This window comes from Pleurodeles waltl, chromosome 1_2 (genome assembly GCF_031143425.1).
Source record: "Pleurodeles waltl isolate 20211129_DDA chromosome 1_2, aPleWal1.hap1.20221129, whole genome shotgun sequence".
Taxonomy (NCBI): Eukaryota; Metazoa; Chordata; class Amphibia; order Caudata; family Salamandridae; genus Pleurodeles; species Pleurodeles waltl.
In genome coordinates, this window is record NC_090437.1 from 139,162,552 (window position 1) to 139,181,425 (window position 18,874).

The 18,874-nt window shown below is 42.3% G+C and overlaps 1 protein-coding gene across 10 annotated transcripts in view; it reads right to left on the reverse strand.

Annotated features, from left to right (window-relative positions):
• Positions 1-18,874, reverse strand: part of LOC138297861 (uncharacterized) — a 1,048,787-nt gene that overhangs the window by 219,000 nt on the left and 810,913 nt on the right. For all 10 annotated transcript variants that reach the window (XR_011204470.1, XR_011204464.1, XM_069236838.1 and 7 more), the window contains 3 exons: positions 16,022-16,063; positions 13,123-13,226; positions 2,072-2,100 (listed from right to left, as the gene is read on the reverse strand). Coding sequence is in view for 8 of the 10 variants with exons in the window: in XM_069236838.1 (XP_069092939.1) it covers positions 2,072-2,100; positions 13,123-13,226; positions 16,022-16,063 (175 nt within the window). In the remaining 2 variants the exon portion in view is untranslated. The remainder of the gene's footprint in view (positions 1-2,071; positions 2,101-13,122; positions 13,227-16,021; positions 16,064-18,874) is intronic.

An 18,874-nucleotide genomic window follows, 5' to 3' on the forward strand; every position in this document is an offset into this window, starting at 1 on the left:
TTCCCCACCTTCCTTACCCCTCCGCAGCTGTGCTTTCTACTTTCAGTCAAAGCAAACAAGCACAGCTGGCTGCAAGACTCTCAGAGAGCCCTGGCACCTGCCCTCGAAGGCCTTTATGACATTATAATGGTTGATAACCAGTTTTATTATCAACTGTTGAGATGTCATAGGAAGAAGCTATGACTTTCAGAAACTAAAAGAAACGCTAGAGACTGTCTATGAGTGCCATACATAACACTATTTTATATACATTGATATAAGTTTGATATAAAAAAGAAACATTTTAAAGAGGAGATCCTGTTGAGAGAAAAAACTGTTCTCTTTACCCCCGCATCACTAACAATCACCGCCAACAAGCATTCTAGAATGTTGCTTTGTTTTATGCTATCTTCTTTGGTCCTGGGTACTATTGTGACGTCATTCACAGGATGGCCCTGTTAAGAGTTTCAGAAAGGTTCTATAGTTCTCATAAGGTATTTTTGTTTATTTTTTAAGACTTTTTTGACCTCTAGTGGGGGGTTAACACTGACTGTCATTTTGTTGTGTATCCTAAGATTTATTTTTTATTTTTAAGACTGTTTAAACAGGATGTATGATGGAACAACAAATGAGTTCATAACGCATGCCTTTACAACGACTGCGTCTTTACCATGCATGCCTTCACAATGAATTTAGTTGTAGAAGCATGTTTAGTAAAGTAACATGCATGGTAAATTCTCCCCCGCCTGCCTCGTAAACCTGACGTCATACTTCACCTGCACAAGCCCTTAAAACTGACCCTTCCAACCCCTGCGCAGAGCGCTATCCCCCCGGCCTACTCTGCCCTGTCCTAAACTCTAAAGCAACCCTACCTATCCTAAAACCTACCCCGACCCCACCCTAAACCGTAAATCCTACTCTGGCCTATGACTACCCTTTCCTGCCCTGCCCTAAAAACTACTCCCACCCTCGCCCCAAACCTAAGAACAACTTTGACCCCCTGTCCTAAAATCTTCCCTGTCTTAATACCTACCCTTGCCCGGTCCTAAAACTTACCCCCTCTGTCCTAAAAACTACCCGAAACCCACTCTAACCCTAAAACCTACTCTGTCCTAAAACCTACCCCACGCTGTCCAAAAAACTACCCCAACCCCTGCCTAAACCCTAAAACTATATTGTCCTAAAACCTACCCTGCCCTGTCCTAAAAACTACCCCAACCCGCACCTCACCCTAAATCCTACCCTACGTTGTCCTAAAACATACGGCGTTCTGTCCTAAAAACTACCCGACACCTGTTTTAAACCCTAAAACCTACCCTGTCCTAAAACCTACCCCACCTTGTCCTAAAAACTACCCCAACCCCAGTCTTTACCCTAAATCCTAAAACCTGCCCTGTCCTAAAACCTACCCCCGTCCTAAAAACTACCCCATCCCTCCACCCTGCCCTAAACCCTACCCTGACCTGTCCTAAAACCTACCCTGATCCCCCACCTTGGCCTAAAAACTACCACAACCCTCCCTCCCCCACCCAGGCCCCACTTACTTATAACCTATGGTCGCTGCTCCTTCCTGCTTGCTTCCTTCCTTTAACCCCACTGCTCTCTCTCCTTTTACCAGGCATATGCGTGGTAAACGCATGAATAGTAAACGCATATGCGTGGTAACGGCAGCCTGGTCAATGCATATTGTTGCATTGAGCGCGTTATTAGTGCTGTTTCCGGTTTTAACGTCTAGTGTGGGGTTAACACTGACTGTCATTTTATTGTACATTTTAAGATGTCACATCCTAAGATGACAAGAAGGGTCAAGGGGTGTATGTTGTCATTTTGGCTGTCCCTTCGATTGTGGATAAATTAAACCAATAGTGTATTTAAAAAACTTCCAAGAGCGAAAACAACTAACATGGCTTCCAATTAAACAGCATAGGTGCACCTAAAGTCAAAACACACATTACTTGATGAGATTCCAGCTGCATCCTGATGTAGGATACAAAATGTATGGTGTTGTGAAAATGGTCCGACAAAGGGTTACCTTATTAAAACCACTGTGATATTTTATGGTCACAAATATATGTTCTTAATAATAACTCACCACCATGTGCATGGAGTACTCTATAAGGCCTAGAGAAGAAAAAGATACAACATTCCAGTTAGTGAAAACTGTATACTCTATATAGATTTTTTTTTAAAGATCAATTATAAATCAGTTGAGCAAGGGAACATGTTCATAACACCAAGACAAACAACAGAATCTGTAGGAAGCTTTAACAACTCTTAGGCATCCATAGACATCTGTTCAAGTTGTGGTGGTCACCAGTATTTCAGAAATATCCATCTGCCAATGTAATAATAACCATGGGTTATTTTACCAGGATCTCTAAGATGCCTCCCATGGACAACTGGCAGAAAAGAGGAAGGGAAGTACAGATGAAGGGGGAAAGCATTGTGAATACACCTAGAAGAGCAGTGACCAGCTGAGCGTGTATGGGAACAAAACCACAACCAGTTATATCCCAATTTTTATTTTTATTTTTAAAGTAGACCAATGATCTGAATTCTGCCCACTTGGTAAGGCAGCAAGAATCTATGACATGTGTCCTGACACAAAATCAAACAATAACAAGCCTGGCAAAGCCAATCAGACTGACTTTTTTTTATTGGTAACACACAAAATTGCACACACATGCCCACAATACTCTTTCTCTTACATACTCAAACATACATTAACATTTTGGTGGTGGTAACAGTGTTCATGGTGAGATCATGGTTTTAGAAGTGCTGATGACAGGAGAAGTGCGGTGATTGTGGCAGCAATGTCATAATAGTAGTGCTGCTCATCATAATAGTACTGGTGATGGCAGTAGTGCAGATGCTAGTGGTAATGGGGAGCATGTAGTGATGATACTGTTTGTAGTGGTAGCAGTGATGGTAATGGTGGCAATGAAACTGGTGGTGAGTGTGACAGAAGTGATAAAGTTAATGAGGATGTTACTAGTGGGAGAGCTCATAGCAGTTAGGATGGTGGCAGTGGTTGTGGTGGGGTGGCAGTGGTGATGTAATGGTGATGTGATAATGATGTTGGTGATGATAGCAAGTGATTTGGTGATAATAGTGATCATTATGGTGATAATAGTGATGATGATAGTGGTACTGGTGGTGTTAGTAGAGGTGTGGATGGCAATAGGGGTGACAATGGTTGTGGTTATTGTGGTGATGATGGTGGTAATGCCAGCAGTGGAGCTGTAGTAACTCAGGATAAAAGGATACTCAGTAGGTACTGTAGAGCAGGATTTAAGGGTGATGGCAGAGCCTGAGAAACGAACATCAAGGTGTGCTGCACATGGAATAAAAGGTTGTGGCACAGCTAAGGGCTAGAATAGCAGGAGGTGCAAGGGGTTGAAGAGTAGTAAGAGATTCTGCAGGACATGGATAAGGTGTTTTTATAGATATGTGCAGGCCTATGTTGGAGTAGTGTGTTTGTATGCAAGTCCCAAAAGGAATATCTGGAATGTAGAGCTGGAATGAGGTGTTTTTAGAGCTGTGTTTAGGTTCTCATTCTAACAGTGCCAAAAGGGTGTGAATGTCAAAATAATTGAAAAAACACAAATCAGGTCAGTCGCCCTGGCACTGAAGGGGACTACTTTTTCTGTGTAAGTGCACATTATGCAGGAGCAGACTTCTGCCACTCACAAAAAGGCAAGCCAATTACTGAAGTGGGCAGGCCCTATGTCCCATTTTGTATGCCACTGGGTGAAACAGAAATGTAGATGCCAGAGCAACAGACCAATGGAAGAAGAGGGCTGACTGAAAACCGCTACACCTACTTATAGTGTGCATGTACACACTAAGCTAAATGCCATCACTCACAGAGCCAATGAAAGAAGTGGACTGATCTATAGTCCCATGCTGTTTGCTGTGGTGGACAGAAGCAAATTGTGAATTACAAACAGACCAGTGGATGGAGACTGCTGAATGAAAGCCACTTTATGAAAAAATTTGTATTTATTTAAAAAAAATGTAAATGGTCATGGCTAAGAACATACTTAAAAAACTCAGAGGAGAGGAGAGAGGTACACTCCTTATCCATCCTCCCTAAATCAGGAATCTCCTATCTACATTTATGTGCCACCATCACCAATGCACTCCACAGAAAAGCAAACGCCTAGTGAGGTAAAGAAACTTGGTAAGTGACTGCTTGAAGCACAAATTCCTCACTAGGTATCTGCTTTTTTAAAATAAGCTGGCTCTTCTACTTTTTTGTTGTTTGAATATATTTATTTGTTTGTCTCTTTTTTTATTTTTAAGTAATTCTGTGTGTGTGTATTGTTAAGGGACAATTGAGTCCAGCATAACCCGTTTTTAAATAATCAACAAATACAGGTACAGTGTATTGATACAGGGATCTAAAGTCCTGATGAAGGCCATCCAACCCAAAAGGGCGATGTTGAAAGGCCATAACATGTCGATAGAATAGCAGATGACAGAGCTGTATGGGCGATAATTTCCCAGTATCACCACTGTGGCACTAGTTTTTATTCCTATCCAAGGTGCCCATGATTAAAATTAGTTTTGGACACCCATGAGATAGTTTTAATTCATATATGTGTTCTGCAGAGTAGATAACTCCTTAGGTTTATGTGTTGTATATTCTATAACTCCTTCCCTTTTGCTCCATCCCTGACGTTGGTCATAGTGGGGATGTTGATGCAAAGCCTGATGATGAAGCATACCACAACTAGTGGGGGTGGGCAATTTTAAGAACCCTGTGTTTTTTCCCTTTTTAGGAGGAGTTCTGATAACTTTAGGAGCATCTTCCTTTGCGCCTTGCCCTATTTGGTATGTGATGTTTTATAAATGGAAGATGTTGTAGATCTGTCTTTTCCCAGATCCCGAGACTCAGCTAATACATCTGTTGAATAAATAGGGAAGAACATCAATCTAGATCAGACTACTATGCAGAAAGCACATCAAGTAAAAAGCTTATGTGGCAACAAAAACATTTGTTGCCTGTTCGCTCTAATTTTTTCAACAATCTCAAAACAGAGCACTTATCATAGAAACATGCCTTTTTCATCAAATATTCAACTTAATTGACATTGGATTTCTGAAAACTAACCACTACCCTTAGATTCTTCACAAATCCCATTACCCTCCTTCCACAATAAATTGCAGAATGTTAGAACTGTTAAACTTCAAGTGGTTTTGCCCCAAACTTTATGCCTACTTCCCTCTTATTTACAGACATACATTTTTGTTAGCTTTAGGACTTAGGCCCATATTTATAGTTTATTAGCGCCGCATTTGTGCTGCTTTTTGATGCAACCGGTTTTGCATAAAAAAATGACGCAAATGCGGCGTTAAAAAGGTAAAAATATAGGCCTTAATGCTCTAACCAGTGCTAACCAGTGTTAAAGTGGTTGTGATCACTCATTAAAATAATGTAAATTGGCCTACACATGATTGGCACATTTCATTTACTTAGAAGTCATTGGTAAATTGGTACAAGGAATGTGCTTTTTCTTTTCATGGATTGTGTTTCTAATCTGAAATATAGAGATAAAGAAAGAAGGAAGTGGTGTCCAGAGCCTGTATATTAAATGCTACTAGTAGGCCTGCAGAATTTATTGTCACACTCACTTAAGTAGCATTATAAAACATGTTTCCGGAATGCTATCTCAGCCTGTCTGCAATTTAAAAGTGCCAATATGACCTCACAAATAACCTCTTTGCAAGGCCTAAACCTCCCTTCTTAATTCATATGTCACCCTTGAAGCCCACAGGGCAGAGTGCATTATATTTAAAGATTTGGACATGTACCTTTACATTTTACATGTACTGGCAGTGAAAAACTCCTAAATTCATTTATCACTACCGTGAGGCCTACCTGTCCCATAGGATAAGACTGGGTTGCCTTATTACATTTTGTAAATGATAACTTTTTTTACGGGAACAGATACAACTGTCATGTTTAGTCGCTAAAGAAATCCTCTATAATTGTTAAGTTGGATTTTAAGTCACAATTCTGATAATGTCACTTTTAGAAAGTTAGCATGTTCTTGGCCTAACCATTTGTGCCTGCAGCCTGTATCCTTGGTCACATGACCATGCTTAGCATGGTAGCTGGCCTTTGTGTATTTCTCCCAGACAGTGAGTCAAAGGGGGAGGCAAAGGGGGACTAGTTGTTGGCAGGATGGGCTATCCTGTCAGGATGTGTGGGATGGAGTTGTTCCCCATCCCACTTACATTTCAAAGGATCTGCCTCAGCACACTCATAATGAACTTCACACTGGTATTTTGCAACCTCACACCACTTGGAGCCTCCACGGAGAGGAAGGAACTTCCAGAACCATCTTTGAGGGAAAAAGTCCAGAAGTTTCTTTCACTTCAAAGCTGGCACCAGGTATGAAAATAGGACCCTCAGACCTACTCTTCACTCTGTAGATCCAAGATGCTACAAACACATTGTCCCTTTGTCTAAAGTGTCTATTATCAAATATTTTGCTCTCCATGTTTTTAAAATTTTTCACCTTTTGCCTGTACTTCAGAGGACTGCCTTGCAGCTACCAGAGGACTGCCCTGCAGCTACCAGAAGACTGTCCTGATGCGGTAAGCCTTACTTGATCTCTCAGAGGACTGTCCTGGTGTTGGAGGACTGCCATGCTGCTTGAACTGAGGGCCACCTGAGTGACTCCATAGGCTAGTTGGCTGGCCTGTCTGAGCTACAGGGACACAAAAAGCTCCAACAACATGAACTTTGAACCTGGACCCTACCTAAAGTGAGTCTTACCCTCCAAGTGGTGCCCACATAGTCCTGGACCCTTCGAAGCGGTGCTAAAGGTGCCCAAATAACCTAAAACCAAAACTTGGGACTTTTTAAGCCAAAAAGTGCTCTGAGAACCAAGAGGAGACAGGGACCTACCTGCTTGCCAATCAGCCCTAGTTGCATAGCCGCTCAGCCTGACTTCTTGATAACTCTTGCTACATTCTTCTCCACAGCAGCAAATTCTGTTCAGCGGCTTGCAGCAAAGTATCATATTTCTTGGCATGTTACTCCCAATTTCTGCCTGTTTGTCAGTGTGTTTTGCCTGTCTCACTGGGATCCTGCTAGCCAGGACCCCAGTGCTCATAGTTTGTGGTCTACATGTGTGGTCAGTATGCTGATTGTGTCACTGGAGTTATGCTAAGCAGAGCTCCAGTGCTTATGCTCTCTCTACTTTCCAAATTTGTCAGTACATTTTAGTGACTCCATATTCCAATTCTGATTGGCACACTGGACCCCCCCTTATAAGTCCCTAGTATATGGTACCTAGGTACTCAGGGCATTGGGGTTCCAGGAGATCCTTATGGGCTGCAGCATTTCTTTTGCCACTCATAAGGAGCTCATGCACACTTTTCTTCAGGACTGCCACTGCAGCCTGAGTGAAATAGTCCAAACACTATTTCACAGCCATTTTTCACTGCACCAGGTAACTTATAAGTCACCTATATGTCTAACATTCATTTACTGAAGGTTAGGTGTAAATTTACTGTGTGTGAGGGCACCCTTGCAGTAGCAAAGGTGCCCCCACGTTGTCCAGGGCCAATTCCCCGGACTTCGTGAGTGCGGGGACACCATTGTAAGCGTGCACTACATATATGTCAATACATAAATGTAGCTTCACAATGGTAACTCTGAATATGGCCACGCGAGGTGTCTAAGATCACGGAATTGACCCCTCAATCCAAATTTAGTATTGGGGGGCCATTCCCATACACCACCATGGACCTCCAGTACTGCCAAACCAGCTCTCTGAGGTTTCCACTGCAGACCCAGCTGCTGCCACCTCACAGACAGGTTTCAGGAGCAGCTCAATCCCAGGAAGGCAGAACTATACATTTCTTTTAGGACAGGGGTGTTACACCCTCTCCCATTGGAAATAGGTGTTACATGCATGGGAGGGGTATCCTCCCATGGTCTCTGGAAATGCTTTGAAGGGCACAAATGGTGCCCTCCTTGCATAATCCAGCCTACACCGGTTCAGGGACCCCAAGTCCCTGCTCTGGAACGAAACTGGACAAAGGGAAGGGGAGTGACCATTCCTCTGTCTATCACCATCCCAGGGGTGGTGCCCAGAGCTCCTCCAGAGTGTCCCTGGCATCAGCCACCTTGGATTCCAAATTGTGGAGACCCTCTGGAGACCTCTAAGTGGCCAGTGCCAGCAGGTAACGTCAGAGACCCCTCCTTATAGAGGCATACCTGGGTAGGTAGCCAATCCCCCTCTTAGGGATATTTAGGGTCTCTCCTCTGGGTGTTTCATCAGATTCGGTTTACAAGATTCCTCCAGGATTCCTCTGCATCCTCTGCTTCAGCTTCTGACCATCGGATCAACCACAGATTGCTCCAGGAACCGCTGTAACTGCAACAAAGTATCCAGGAAGACTCCTGTGACCTGCAACTTCAGCTCCAGCCAGCAATTGCAACCGTTTCCAAGTAGTGCACACTCTGAGGACTGCCTGTCACTCTGAGGACTGCACCAGAAGAACCAAAGGAATCTCCCCTGGAGTGATGTAGTCACTTCCCTGCTTCAGCAGGCACCTCTCTGCGACTACAGCCAGTATTCTGGGACTCCTCTCCTGTTGACGATCATGATCCCTGGGACACAGGTGGTGGACTGAAGTGATCCAGACTGTCCAAAAGTCCAGCTGTCCAATTTGGTGGTGGTAAGAGCTTCTCTCCCCGTGCTGCGACAGTACTCCTGTGCACCACGTCTTCTGCAGCTCCTTGGGCTTCTGTGCACTTCTTCCAAAAGTTCATTGTGCAGAGCGTAGCTCAGGTCTCCAGCACTCCATCCTGTGATGCACAGTTCTCTGATTTGTTCTCCAGCAGTGTGGGATCCTCCAGTGTAGTGCTGCAACGACCGTACTTTGCAATCTTTGTCCCTGTGTTCTGGGACTCCTGTGGGTGCTGTCTGGTCTTCTGAGGGCTCTCTGAAGTGCTGAGAGCCCCCTCTGTCTCCTCAGTTTGAGTTGAGACCCCTGGGTCCCTCCTTGGTCCAGGCAGCTCCTCTTTGCTGCAAACCGGGTACTTGCCTGAACCAAGGCTTGTTGGAGGAATCCAGCCACGCAAAGAGCCTTCATCCAACAACTCAACATGGAACATCTGCTGCACCAAGCAGGAACCCACAGCTATCTTCTTTAGTGCATTTCTGTACTCTTCTTCCAACTGGAGATCCACTTTTGCACCTTCTTCCAGGTGGGCAGAGGCTCCTGTTCTTCCTGGACTCCTCTTCGACTTCTGGACTTCGTCTCCTCTCCCCACAGGTCTTCAGGTCCAGGGATGTTGGTTGCTTGCAGTCTTGCTCGGTTCTTGCATAATTCTTCATCACAACTTGTACAGTGTCCTGAGTAAACTTGCTGTACTTTACTCCTGCTTTCCTGGGCTCTAGGGTGGGGTACTTTACTTACCTTTGGTGGTTTCCTACACTCCTAGTGCCCCTCTACACACTACACTTGCCTAAGGGGGAATTCGACATCCACATTCCAATAGTTTAGTATATGGTTTGTGTTGCCCATTGGCCCATTGCAATCTATTGTATTTTCTACTGTTTACACTATTCTATGCCTGTTTACTTACCTGATTTTGGTTACTAGTGCATGGCAGCAACGGAATTACGGGATCCCTCTCAATTTTGGAAGGTGGTTAATCACCCATATTTTTCAGGAAAGGAAAACAGGGAGGATGACTGTTTGATACCAGAGGGGGTTTGGGTAGACCATTTTTCATCTGTATTTCAATCTGCAAATAATCCCAATGACGGAGGGGAGGTATGTGGCCCCCCACGTTTGGCTACTCCAATTCCAGCTAAGAGCGCCATTTTACTTGAGGCACATGAGATCAGTGCAGCAATAACTAAAATGAAACTAAGGAAAGCTCCTGGCCCTGATGGGATACCGGTGGATCTATTTAAATCTCTACCTGATCTGTGGGTTCCATTAATCACAAACGTTCTGAACAGTGCTATTCAAAGCGCTATTCCCTCCTCATGGTTAATGGCAATTATCGTTCCGATTTTCAAAAAGGGTAACAGGCTTGACCCCTTCTGCTATAGATCCATTTCTTTAATAGACTCCACGGCAAAGATACTGGGGAGTGTCATCCTGACCCGGCTCGAGGATTGGGTTGTAAGGTCAAACATTTTATCGCCAATTCAATATGGGTTTAGGCCTGGACTAGGCACAGTGGACCAGGCCCTAAATTTACATCTTATCCTCAGTAAATATGTAATTGCCAAAAGGGAACCTATCCATTTAGCATTCATAGATTTGTCTAGTGCATTTGATATGGTGAACAGAGCAAAATTGTGGGACATAATGGATACAATGGGGATTGAGCAAGATTTGTTAATTTTGATCAAACGCTTATACTCTGACCTCCATATTTTAATTCAGTTTGGACAACACGGTGAAAGGTCCCATCCCCTTGTTTCCACTCGAGGTGTTAGACAGGGCTGCACACTGGCACCTTTCCTGTTTTTACTGTACATAAATGGCTTGCATAATTGTTTGGTCCAAAATGGTAAGGATTTCCCAAGGATGAGTTTTAGACAATTGCCAATTTTATTATATGCCGATGATGCTGTTTTAATTGCCCGCACGGCCAACGGTCTACAGACTCTCTTGGATCTTTTCTTAACACACACACGAGAGCTGGATTTGAAAGTCAATTTAAAAAAATCACATGTTATGACCTGCGGTCCTAAAAATACTCGTACGAGATGTTTTAGAATGGGGGGAATACCCTGACAAAGGTAAAAGACTTTTGCTATCTAGGTCTGTATCTAAGTTCCACTCTGTCTTGGAAATCCCGTTTGAATTTTAAGCTTCAACAACTGGCAAGAAATGTTGAGGCAATCTTTCGCTTTGCCCGCAGATTAGGGCATAGACCGGTCCATCAGATCCTCACGCTCTACAACTCTAAATGTGTTTCGGCGGCGATCTATGGGGGTGGCCTTTGGGGATATACCAGTCCAAGCACTTTGCAGCTTGCAGAGAATAAATTCCTTCATCGGTTACTTATGGTACCTAAGAACATAGCAAACATTTTATGCCATGAGGAACTGGGAATCTGCTACATTACAGATCTGATAGATATTGCCCCACTTTTGCTATGGATAAAAGTATGGTCAAATCCGGCGGCTACTTTAACACATGATTGTGTAAAAGATTGTTTCTCATTATCAAAATGTAACAAAATTCCATGGCTAAATTTTGTTCACAATGGCTTCCGAAACTTGGATTTGGAGTTTATGTATTTTAAACCAGAGCTCCTGCCAGCTAATGCGAAAGAAATGGTTAAACTTCGACATAAAGACTATGTTATGAATCTTAGATACCAAATGGCAGAGAAATTGAGCTCTTTTAATTCATATATACAAATTCTATCATCAGACTTGTTAGAACCTTATTTTGTTTGGTTCCCGACCCCTTCTTTATACTCTTTACTTGTATCTTTTAGATTTAATTTGATCCATTTTAGAGTGGCGTTCCCGATAAAATGTGTGTGGGAAAAAACACTACCCCCATGCCCTTGTGATAACTTTTCAAAACAAAGCACTTGCCACTTTATTTTATTTTGTAAACTTTATTCAGTTCCCAGGAAATCCTTTTTATTACCCATTTTGCGCAACTTGCACACTTCTTCCTACAAAGAAGGATTGATTGGCATCCAAAGCCTCTCATCCAAACAAATCTGCATTTCTATTCTTAGTTTTATTAAATCCGCTATCACCATTAGAAATCAATATGAACTGGTAATGTGACTATTTATTAAGAGAAATTAGGCATTGTCCTATTACTATATTGTCTTATTGTTACATACGTTTTTATAAGTATTTATTATCTTACTGTTTTAGTAAGCTTGGGTGGTAAGCTTAGATTTAATAGACTTACTTTTAATGAATGTCATAAGTACTGTATTTTATGATGATTTTTATGTATGCATGTTTACTTTTATGGCTAATCGCCGAATAAAGTTATTTTGACTGACTGACTGACTACTAGTGCATGCATTGTGTATAATACTTACCTCCAGAAGGAATATTGCCTCTAAGATATTTTTGGCCTTGTGTCACTAAATACCTTTATTTTTGGTGACACTGAGTATTGTCTCTTATTGTGTATAAGTACTGTGTGACTATAGTGGTATTGCAAGACCTTTGCATGTCTCCTAGTTCAGCCTTAGCTGCTCTGCTACAGCTATATTTCATTAATAAGGTAAAACTGGACCTGGTATAAAGTGTAATTACCTTAGGCTCCCACTATAATCCAGGCAAGCCTCCTACACGTCTCCTCGCAGAAGAGGTATCCGGCCTCATGGCACCCTCATCAGCAGCAGAATGCTTGCAGCTTCATTTTGCTAGGGTTTATCGACTTCCAAAAAACACTAAGTCCAAACCTAGAAATCTTCACTGCAACATCATCCAGCGGCTCACCAATGATGACATCTCCTCTTTGGACATCACTGGCTGCCTTTCCCTGCCGAACTTTACCTACTCAGACATTTTTCTTCAAAAATTCTTTTAAGTCTGAAGGTAAGTAGAGACCAGACCCAATCCACATCGTGTATCTAAACAGTGTTCAGTCAGGGTCAGCCATAACTACTGACTCTGGCCCAGTGCCTTGTGACTAGATGTTTGTGGTTGGCGCTTTGATCTGTTAGGTGTTAGTTTTTACTAAAAACTGTAAAGATTCATAAATACTGTTCTACTGATTGCATTTTTGTTGTTTTGGTGTCAAATACTTTGCTAAAGTTCACCCTATTTTTAACTAAATTGGTGTAGAATTTTTCTTGCTTTGTGTTTTTACTTTATTATTGTACTGAAGTGCTGCATAAATACCTTAAACATTGATCTAAGTTCAGCCTGACTGCTTTTGTGTCAAGCTGTCAGAGTTAAGCACAGGTTATGTTAGTGAATTTTGGTGGTTCACCCTGAAAGAGATTGCAGTTGTTTCTTGAGAAGGGTTCACACCCCTTAATCAAAAACCTAACACATTAATATTGCACACACGCACAAAGACATTTTCCGCGGGAGCGGAGAATATGATGACAGCACCACCGTTTCTCTTTCTTCATGCTAAAGAGTTTTAGATGTGCGCAAATCTTACTCCCAGTCAATAGTTCTAGATAATTCATTCTGAAGGTCCGTTAAATCGAGGGAGTCATCCACGCTCCAATGAGCACTGTCGTACGAGCGACGGAAGCTTTTGGCCTGCAAAACAGAGGAAACAAATGTTACATTTTTTACTGCCAATTTTCCCTCGAGCATAACCTACCTGTGTGACTATCTAACGCAGTGAAATTGTTAAATATTTACTAGGCCTACACTTACAAGAAAGGGTATATGGGAGAGTTGGTGTGAGCTAGCAACAAAGTTTAATTAGTTAAAACGAAAATGCCAGGGCCTTAAGCTTTTCTTAGAGCCCCCTTTGGCCTTTTCAAATACCGGGATTGAAGAAAACAAAGGCTGCCTAACCTTGATTGAACCTAACACCTTTTTTGCAACTATTGTTTTATTTTATATAAACCTATAGTCAATTGTTACACAGAGAATATGGGTTACTAATGTTTAAGACACATTATAGCATATTCATCATTACTCCCGTAGAAAAGGAACAGTTGTAACATGGAGAGACAACGACATTTTGTTCAATTGACCAACACTATGGACAAGAAATACATTTCCACATTTAATATAACAAGAATAACCCAACAGAAGGCCACATGCATGGAAGTGATGGCAGGTGGAGGAGTAGAAAAGGGGGTGGGTGTTTGAACATTATCAGCACTCCATCTATAATCCTTTTGTGTTGCTAAAGTTGCTCTAAGTGGCCAGGATATGCCCAGATATGGGTACCTTGCTTGCTGCACCATTGTATTCAATCTAGCCTGGCTGATGAGGGTGATACCCCAAAACTGGTCCCAGGATGCCTGTCTCTGGTCCAGGGAGGACCTGAATTGGCAGTTCGGACTGGAATGTTCCCATGGGCAGACTGATTTGCATATGGCAGGGTCCAAACTTGGGTGGTGTGGCGAACAAAATAACAATGGATTAAACCCAGATCTGTGACTGGGGTGAGTGTTTAAAGAGCTTCAACACTCTATCCATCGTTTTATTTTGTGAGAATCATATATCAAACCAACAATCAAAGTAATATAACATTTCTATAGCGTACCAAATATGTGCCTGCCACATGGTTTGGTCAGGGACTTGAGACTCTTGTGTTGTATGGTTTTCCTGATCAGAATTGTTGCCCCACATCATCTGCCATATTTTCTTATTTGTTCGATGATGCACATGTGAGTCTCCTTCTAATCAACCACCTGACCCAGTCATGTTTGAGTTTCTGTGATTCAAATGGTGATAGGCTCATTACTTAAAAAAGGAAAATGTCAATTTTTGGGTGTTTAGATAACGATTTAGTGATATTTGTGTCCTTCTGATATAATGTGACGAACTATTCACATTCATCAATAGGATTGTCAAGTCATTCCGGTTGCTCTGAAGAGCTGCTATGCATGATATTCAAAGAGACAAACACTCCAAGTAAATAACAGATAATAAAGAATTAGGACACAGATTTACTAAGATTTTGCATCAGGGCAGCTTCACTTTTGGGGCGCAGCTCTGACGCAAAACCCATTTTGCCACTTAGTAAGTCTTTGCCTGCCTTTCCGTGGTTTACTGGGGCACCATAACAAAATTGAAGCCAAAACACACTGTCAATTAATTGAAGCAAATGTGCCAACAGAAAGAAGGCTGACCGTCAATTAAAGACAGACTTCCCTCAAATGTTCAACAATTACAGATGCGTTTCTTGCTGTTAGGTAAACGTCCTTGTGCTATAAACAACCTTCCGCAAGGCTGTTCAAAAACCATACACACAGCCCATCCCTAAATTGAATGCGCACAGCATCATCTGTATTCCATTGAGGTCGAATTGTAAGTTTGGGGCCGTTCACACTCTTTGAGTCCTCAGACCCCACTCTGTGCAGTATTTCTTTTTCGTTTTAATTTCATGGTTGCCCATAATGAAGCTTCAGGCTCAATTCCCTAATGTCCTTCCAAGGAAGTGGAAATATGTCTAGACAGATGCATACATGAGACTTTAAGCTGCTGCAGGTGCAGTTGTTCTTCTGAGTATGTGAGAGAAGCGCGGACCTCTATGTCCTACCTGTTCTATCTGAAAAAGAGAATGCTCTTCTACAACATGTTTTGCATCTGTTTTGTGTGTTTATGGAACCTTGAACTGTCGATGCATGCCTCTGCTTTTATGCTTTCTGCCTGTCCATGCCATACCTGTATTTTGTTAGTGAAATGTGGTAAAACATTTTCTTTCTATGGAAGCTAAACGATAAGCATTGCCATTGCTTATTTTTGTTAAATCTGCCCCTGCTATGGTGCATCAGCAACCTCTAGGAGCTCACAACATATTGAAATTCACGATATATATTGTTAAAACAGTCCTTCACAAAGTTAAAAGTATCGGAAAGTTTTCCTGTGGTCGGACCAGGAGCGGTTCCTTCTAAGGAGCAGAGGGACATCACCCCGCCTGCTGAGAGGGCAGCAGGTAAACAAATAAATAAAATTGCGTAATGATGCCATTTCATTTTGGTCTCATGGTATGCACATCGCAATCATGAAGGCAGGTGGATGAGCTGCATCCTGGAATTACAGGATGACTGCTGCACCTTACAGTGTGTATATTGGGGTTGCGGGCTGTCTAGCTACGGTCAACCTGACATGCGCACTGTAGACCGAGAAATCCCAGGGCTGTCATTCATATGGTGAGTTTGTCGCCATTGCTCCCCAACATATTTTAGACTTGCAGGCTGCCGCTACATTGACAAAGAGAAGTAATGCAAGGGAGAAAATAAACAGTAAGCCATCAAATAGTTGACTTTGCTGCTAAGCAGGACGTTACCCATTATCCTACGAGGAATCAGAGAACCTTGCATCATTAATTTTTCCAAGAGCCATGAAAATAAAAGTCTTACAAAACTTACTGGCATCAATAAACCCATCCTTGGTATTGGCCGAGGTGCGTCCTATAGATGACAGAGATAAATAAAAGTAAAATTCAACTATTTCATAGAGACATTTGAGTGTACAGAAATCACATAAGTATTACTGCAATGTGTCCAAATAAGCATTGGCAAAGAAAATATGTCTCAGTATTTGAAGCCCTTCCCTTTCGCTTATGATGTATTATAAAACCCAAAATGAATAGAATTGCATAGAAACACTGGCAGTGAAGGAGTTTAAGAAAAGCAATGGCATTCACATTTGAATGTCTTTCGAAAGCGAAAATCATCACTTTCCCAAGGCAGATTACAGTACATTAGGCTGTTACTAGAGGGCCCTCCATCTAGGCACATGTAATTTCTGTCACAACCTGCAGAACCTTAAACCCTTACTAGAGGTCCCATATGAATTACTTTCTCCTTTTTTAGAACAACCACCTCAGGAAGCGCATAAGATATACTCAGTGCAGAGGTGGAAGGAGGTTAATATGGTACGTATGTACAGGTAGGTTAAATATTGTAATTATTAGGTATGATAGGCAATGTATGGTATGTTAGGTATAGTAGGTAGGTGCATATGGTAAGTTAGGTATGGTAGAAAGCTGAGCTACATTTAAGTTATGGTAGGTGAATAGGTATGGTAGGTACGTATGATAAGTTTGAAATTGTAGGTGGCTTAGGGATGATAGGTTAAAGTTATATTAGGTTAGTTATGATACATATGTTTGGTTAGATAAACTAAACAAGGTATGGTAGATATGGAAAGGTAGATATGGTAGGTATGTAGGTATGATTGAGAGTTAGGTATGGTACCTAGGTATTGTTCAGTAGGTAAGAAAGGATATGTATGTTATTTGTGGAAGGTGTGGTAGCCTATTTATGATTGATTTGGTAGGTGAAGTAAAATAGGTTAAGTATGGTGGGCATGTTAGTTTGGGATGAAGTGCATAGCTTTTTGCAAATTCTGGTACAGGTTCCGGTCGCATAGAAGTGCTGTCACTTCTATTGACTTTCTGGTGGCATAACCCCCTCAACCATATCTATGAGGCCATTCAAAGCCAGTCTGCATGGCTTTGAATGGCCTCTTAGATATGGAATGGGACTAAGCAGTGCAAGTCATTCTTTTGCGTTACTCTGTGCCAAGGTGTGCCATGGGCATTGCAGTGAATTTTCCCATGCAACACCCATGGATTTTGACACTGCCCCAGATTTACTTAATGACATAAACCTGGGACAGTGCCAAAACCTTACGCTTCCCCAGAGCAGGTGTAACGAGGAGAAATATTTTTATTTCTCCTCGTTTTTTTTCTCTTTCCATGAGTGCTGCATTCTGCAGCACCCATGGAAAAAACAAAACACCTTTTAGAATTGTTTTTGTGCAGGAAGCTTCCTCTTTCCATACAAAAACAATCCCCCATGTAATACAGACACCCTTTGTTGGAAAATGGCCCTCTCTGAAGGGTCACCCCAAACTTTCTGCCTTCCTCCTCCTCTTTTTCTGACCTCATTTTTGTTGGCTTTAGGACTCTGGGCACTTTACCACTGCTGTCCCTTGCTAAAGTGCATGTGGTCTCTCTCTCTCTCTCTCTCTCTCAATCTCTCTAAAACGTGGTAATTCTGGCTCATACCCAATTCGCATATTTTTAATATTTAATTTACTCTAGTAAAATGCACTAAATGTGCTCAGGGCCTGTAAATTAAATGCTACTAGTGTGCCTGCAGCACTGAATGTGCCACCCACATAAGTAGACCCTTAACCCTGTCTCAGGTCTGCCATTTGCAAGGCCTGTGTGTGAAATTTCACTGCCACTTTGACTTGGCATTTAAAACTACTTGCCAAGCCTTAAACCCCCCTTTTTCTACATGTAAGTATAGGAGGCTGGCCTGGTTTGTAGTGGGTACCTAAGGTACTTACGCCTTATACCAGGTCCAGTGATCCCTTATTAGTGAAATGCAGACAGTGTTCTAGCAGCTTAGGCTGTCTAGGGGTAGCTGTAGCAGAACAGCCAAGGCTGAACTAGGAGACATGCAAAGCTCCTGCAATATCACTATAGTTACACAGTACTTATACACAATAAAAGACAATACTCAGTGTTATCAAAAATAAAGGTACTTTAGTTCAGTGACACAAGCCCAAAAAATCTAAGAGGCAATACTTCTTCTGGAGGTAAGTATCATACACAATATATACACTAGTAAACAAAATCAGGTAAGTAAACAGTCATAGAATAGTGCAAACAGTAGAAAATACAATAGATTGCAGTGGGCCTAGGGGCAACACAAACCATATACTAAAATAGTGGAATGCAAATGTCGAATTCCCCCCTAGGTAAGTGTAGTGTGTAGAGGGGTGCTGGGAGTGTAGGAAAACACCAATGGTAAGTAAAGTACCCCACCCTAGAGCCCAGGAAAGTAGGAGTAAAGTACAGCAAGTTTCCTCAGAACACACTAGAAGTCGTGATGAAGAATTATGCAAGAACCAAGCAAGACTGTAAACACAAAACAATGGATTCCTGGACCTGAAGACCTGTGGTGAGAGCAGATCAAGTCCAGAAGTCGAAGAGGAGTCCAGGAAGAACACAAGCCCCTGCCAACCTGGAAGAAGGTGCAAAAGTGGATTCTCCGTTTGGAAGAAAAGTACAGAAATGCACCAAAGAAGATAGCTGTGGGTTCCTGCTTGGTGCAAGAGATGTCCCAGGTAGAGTTGTTGGATGCAGGCTGTTTGCATCACTGGATTCCGCCAACAAGCCTTGGTTCAAGCAAGTACATGTTTTGCATCAAAGAGGAGCTGCCTGGACCCAGGATGGCCCTGGGGGTCTCAACTCAGACTGAGGA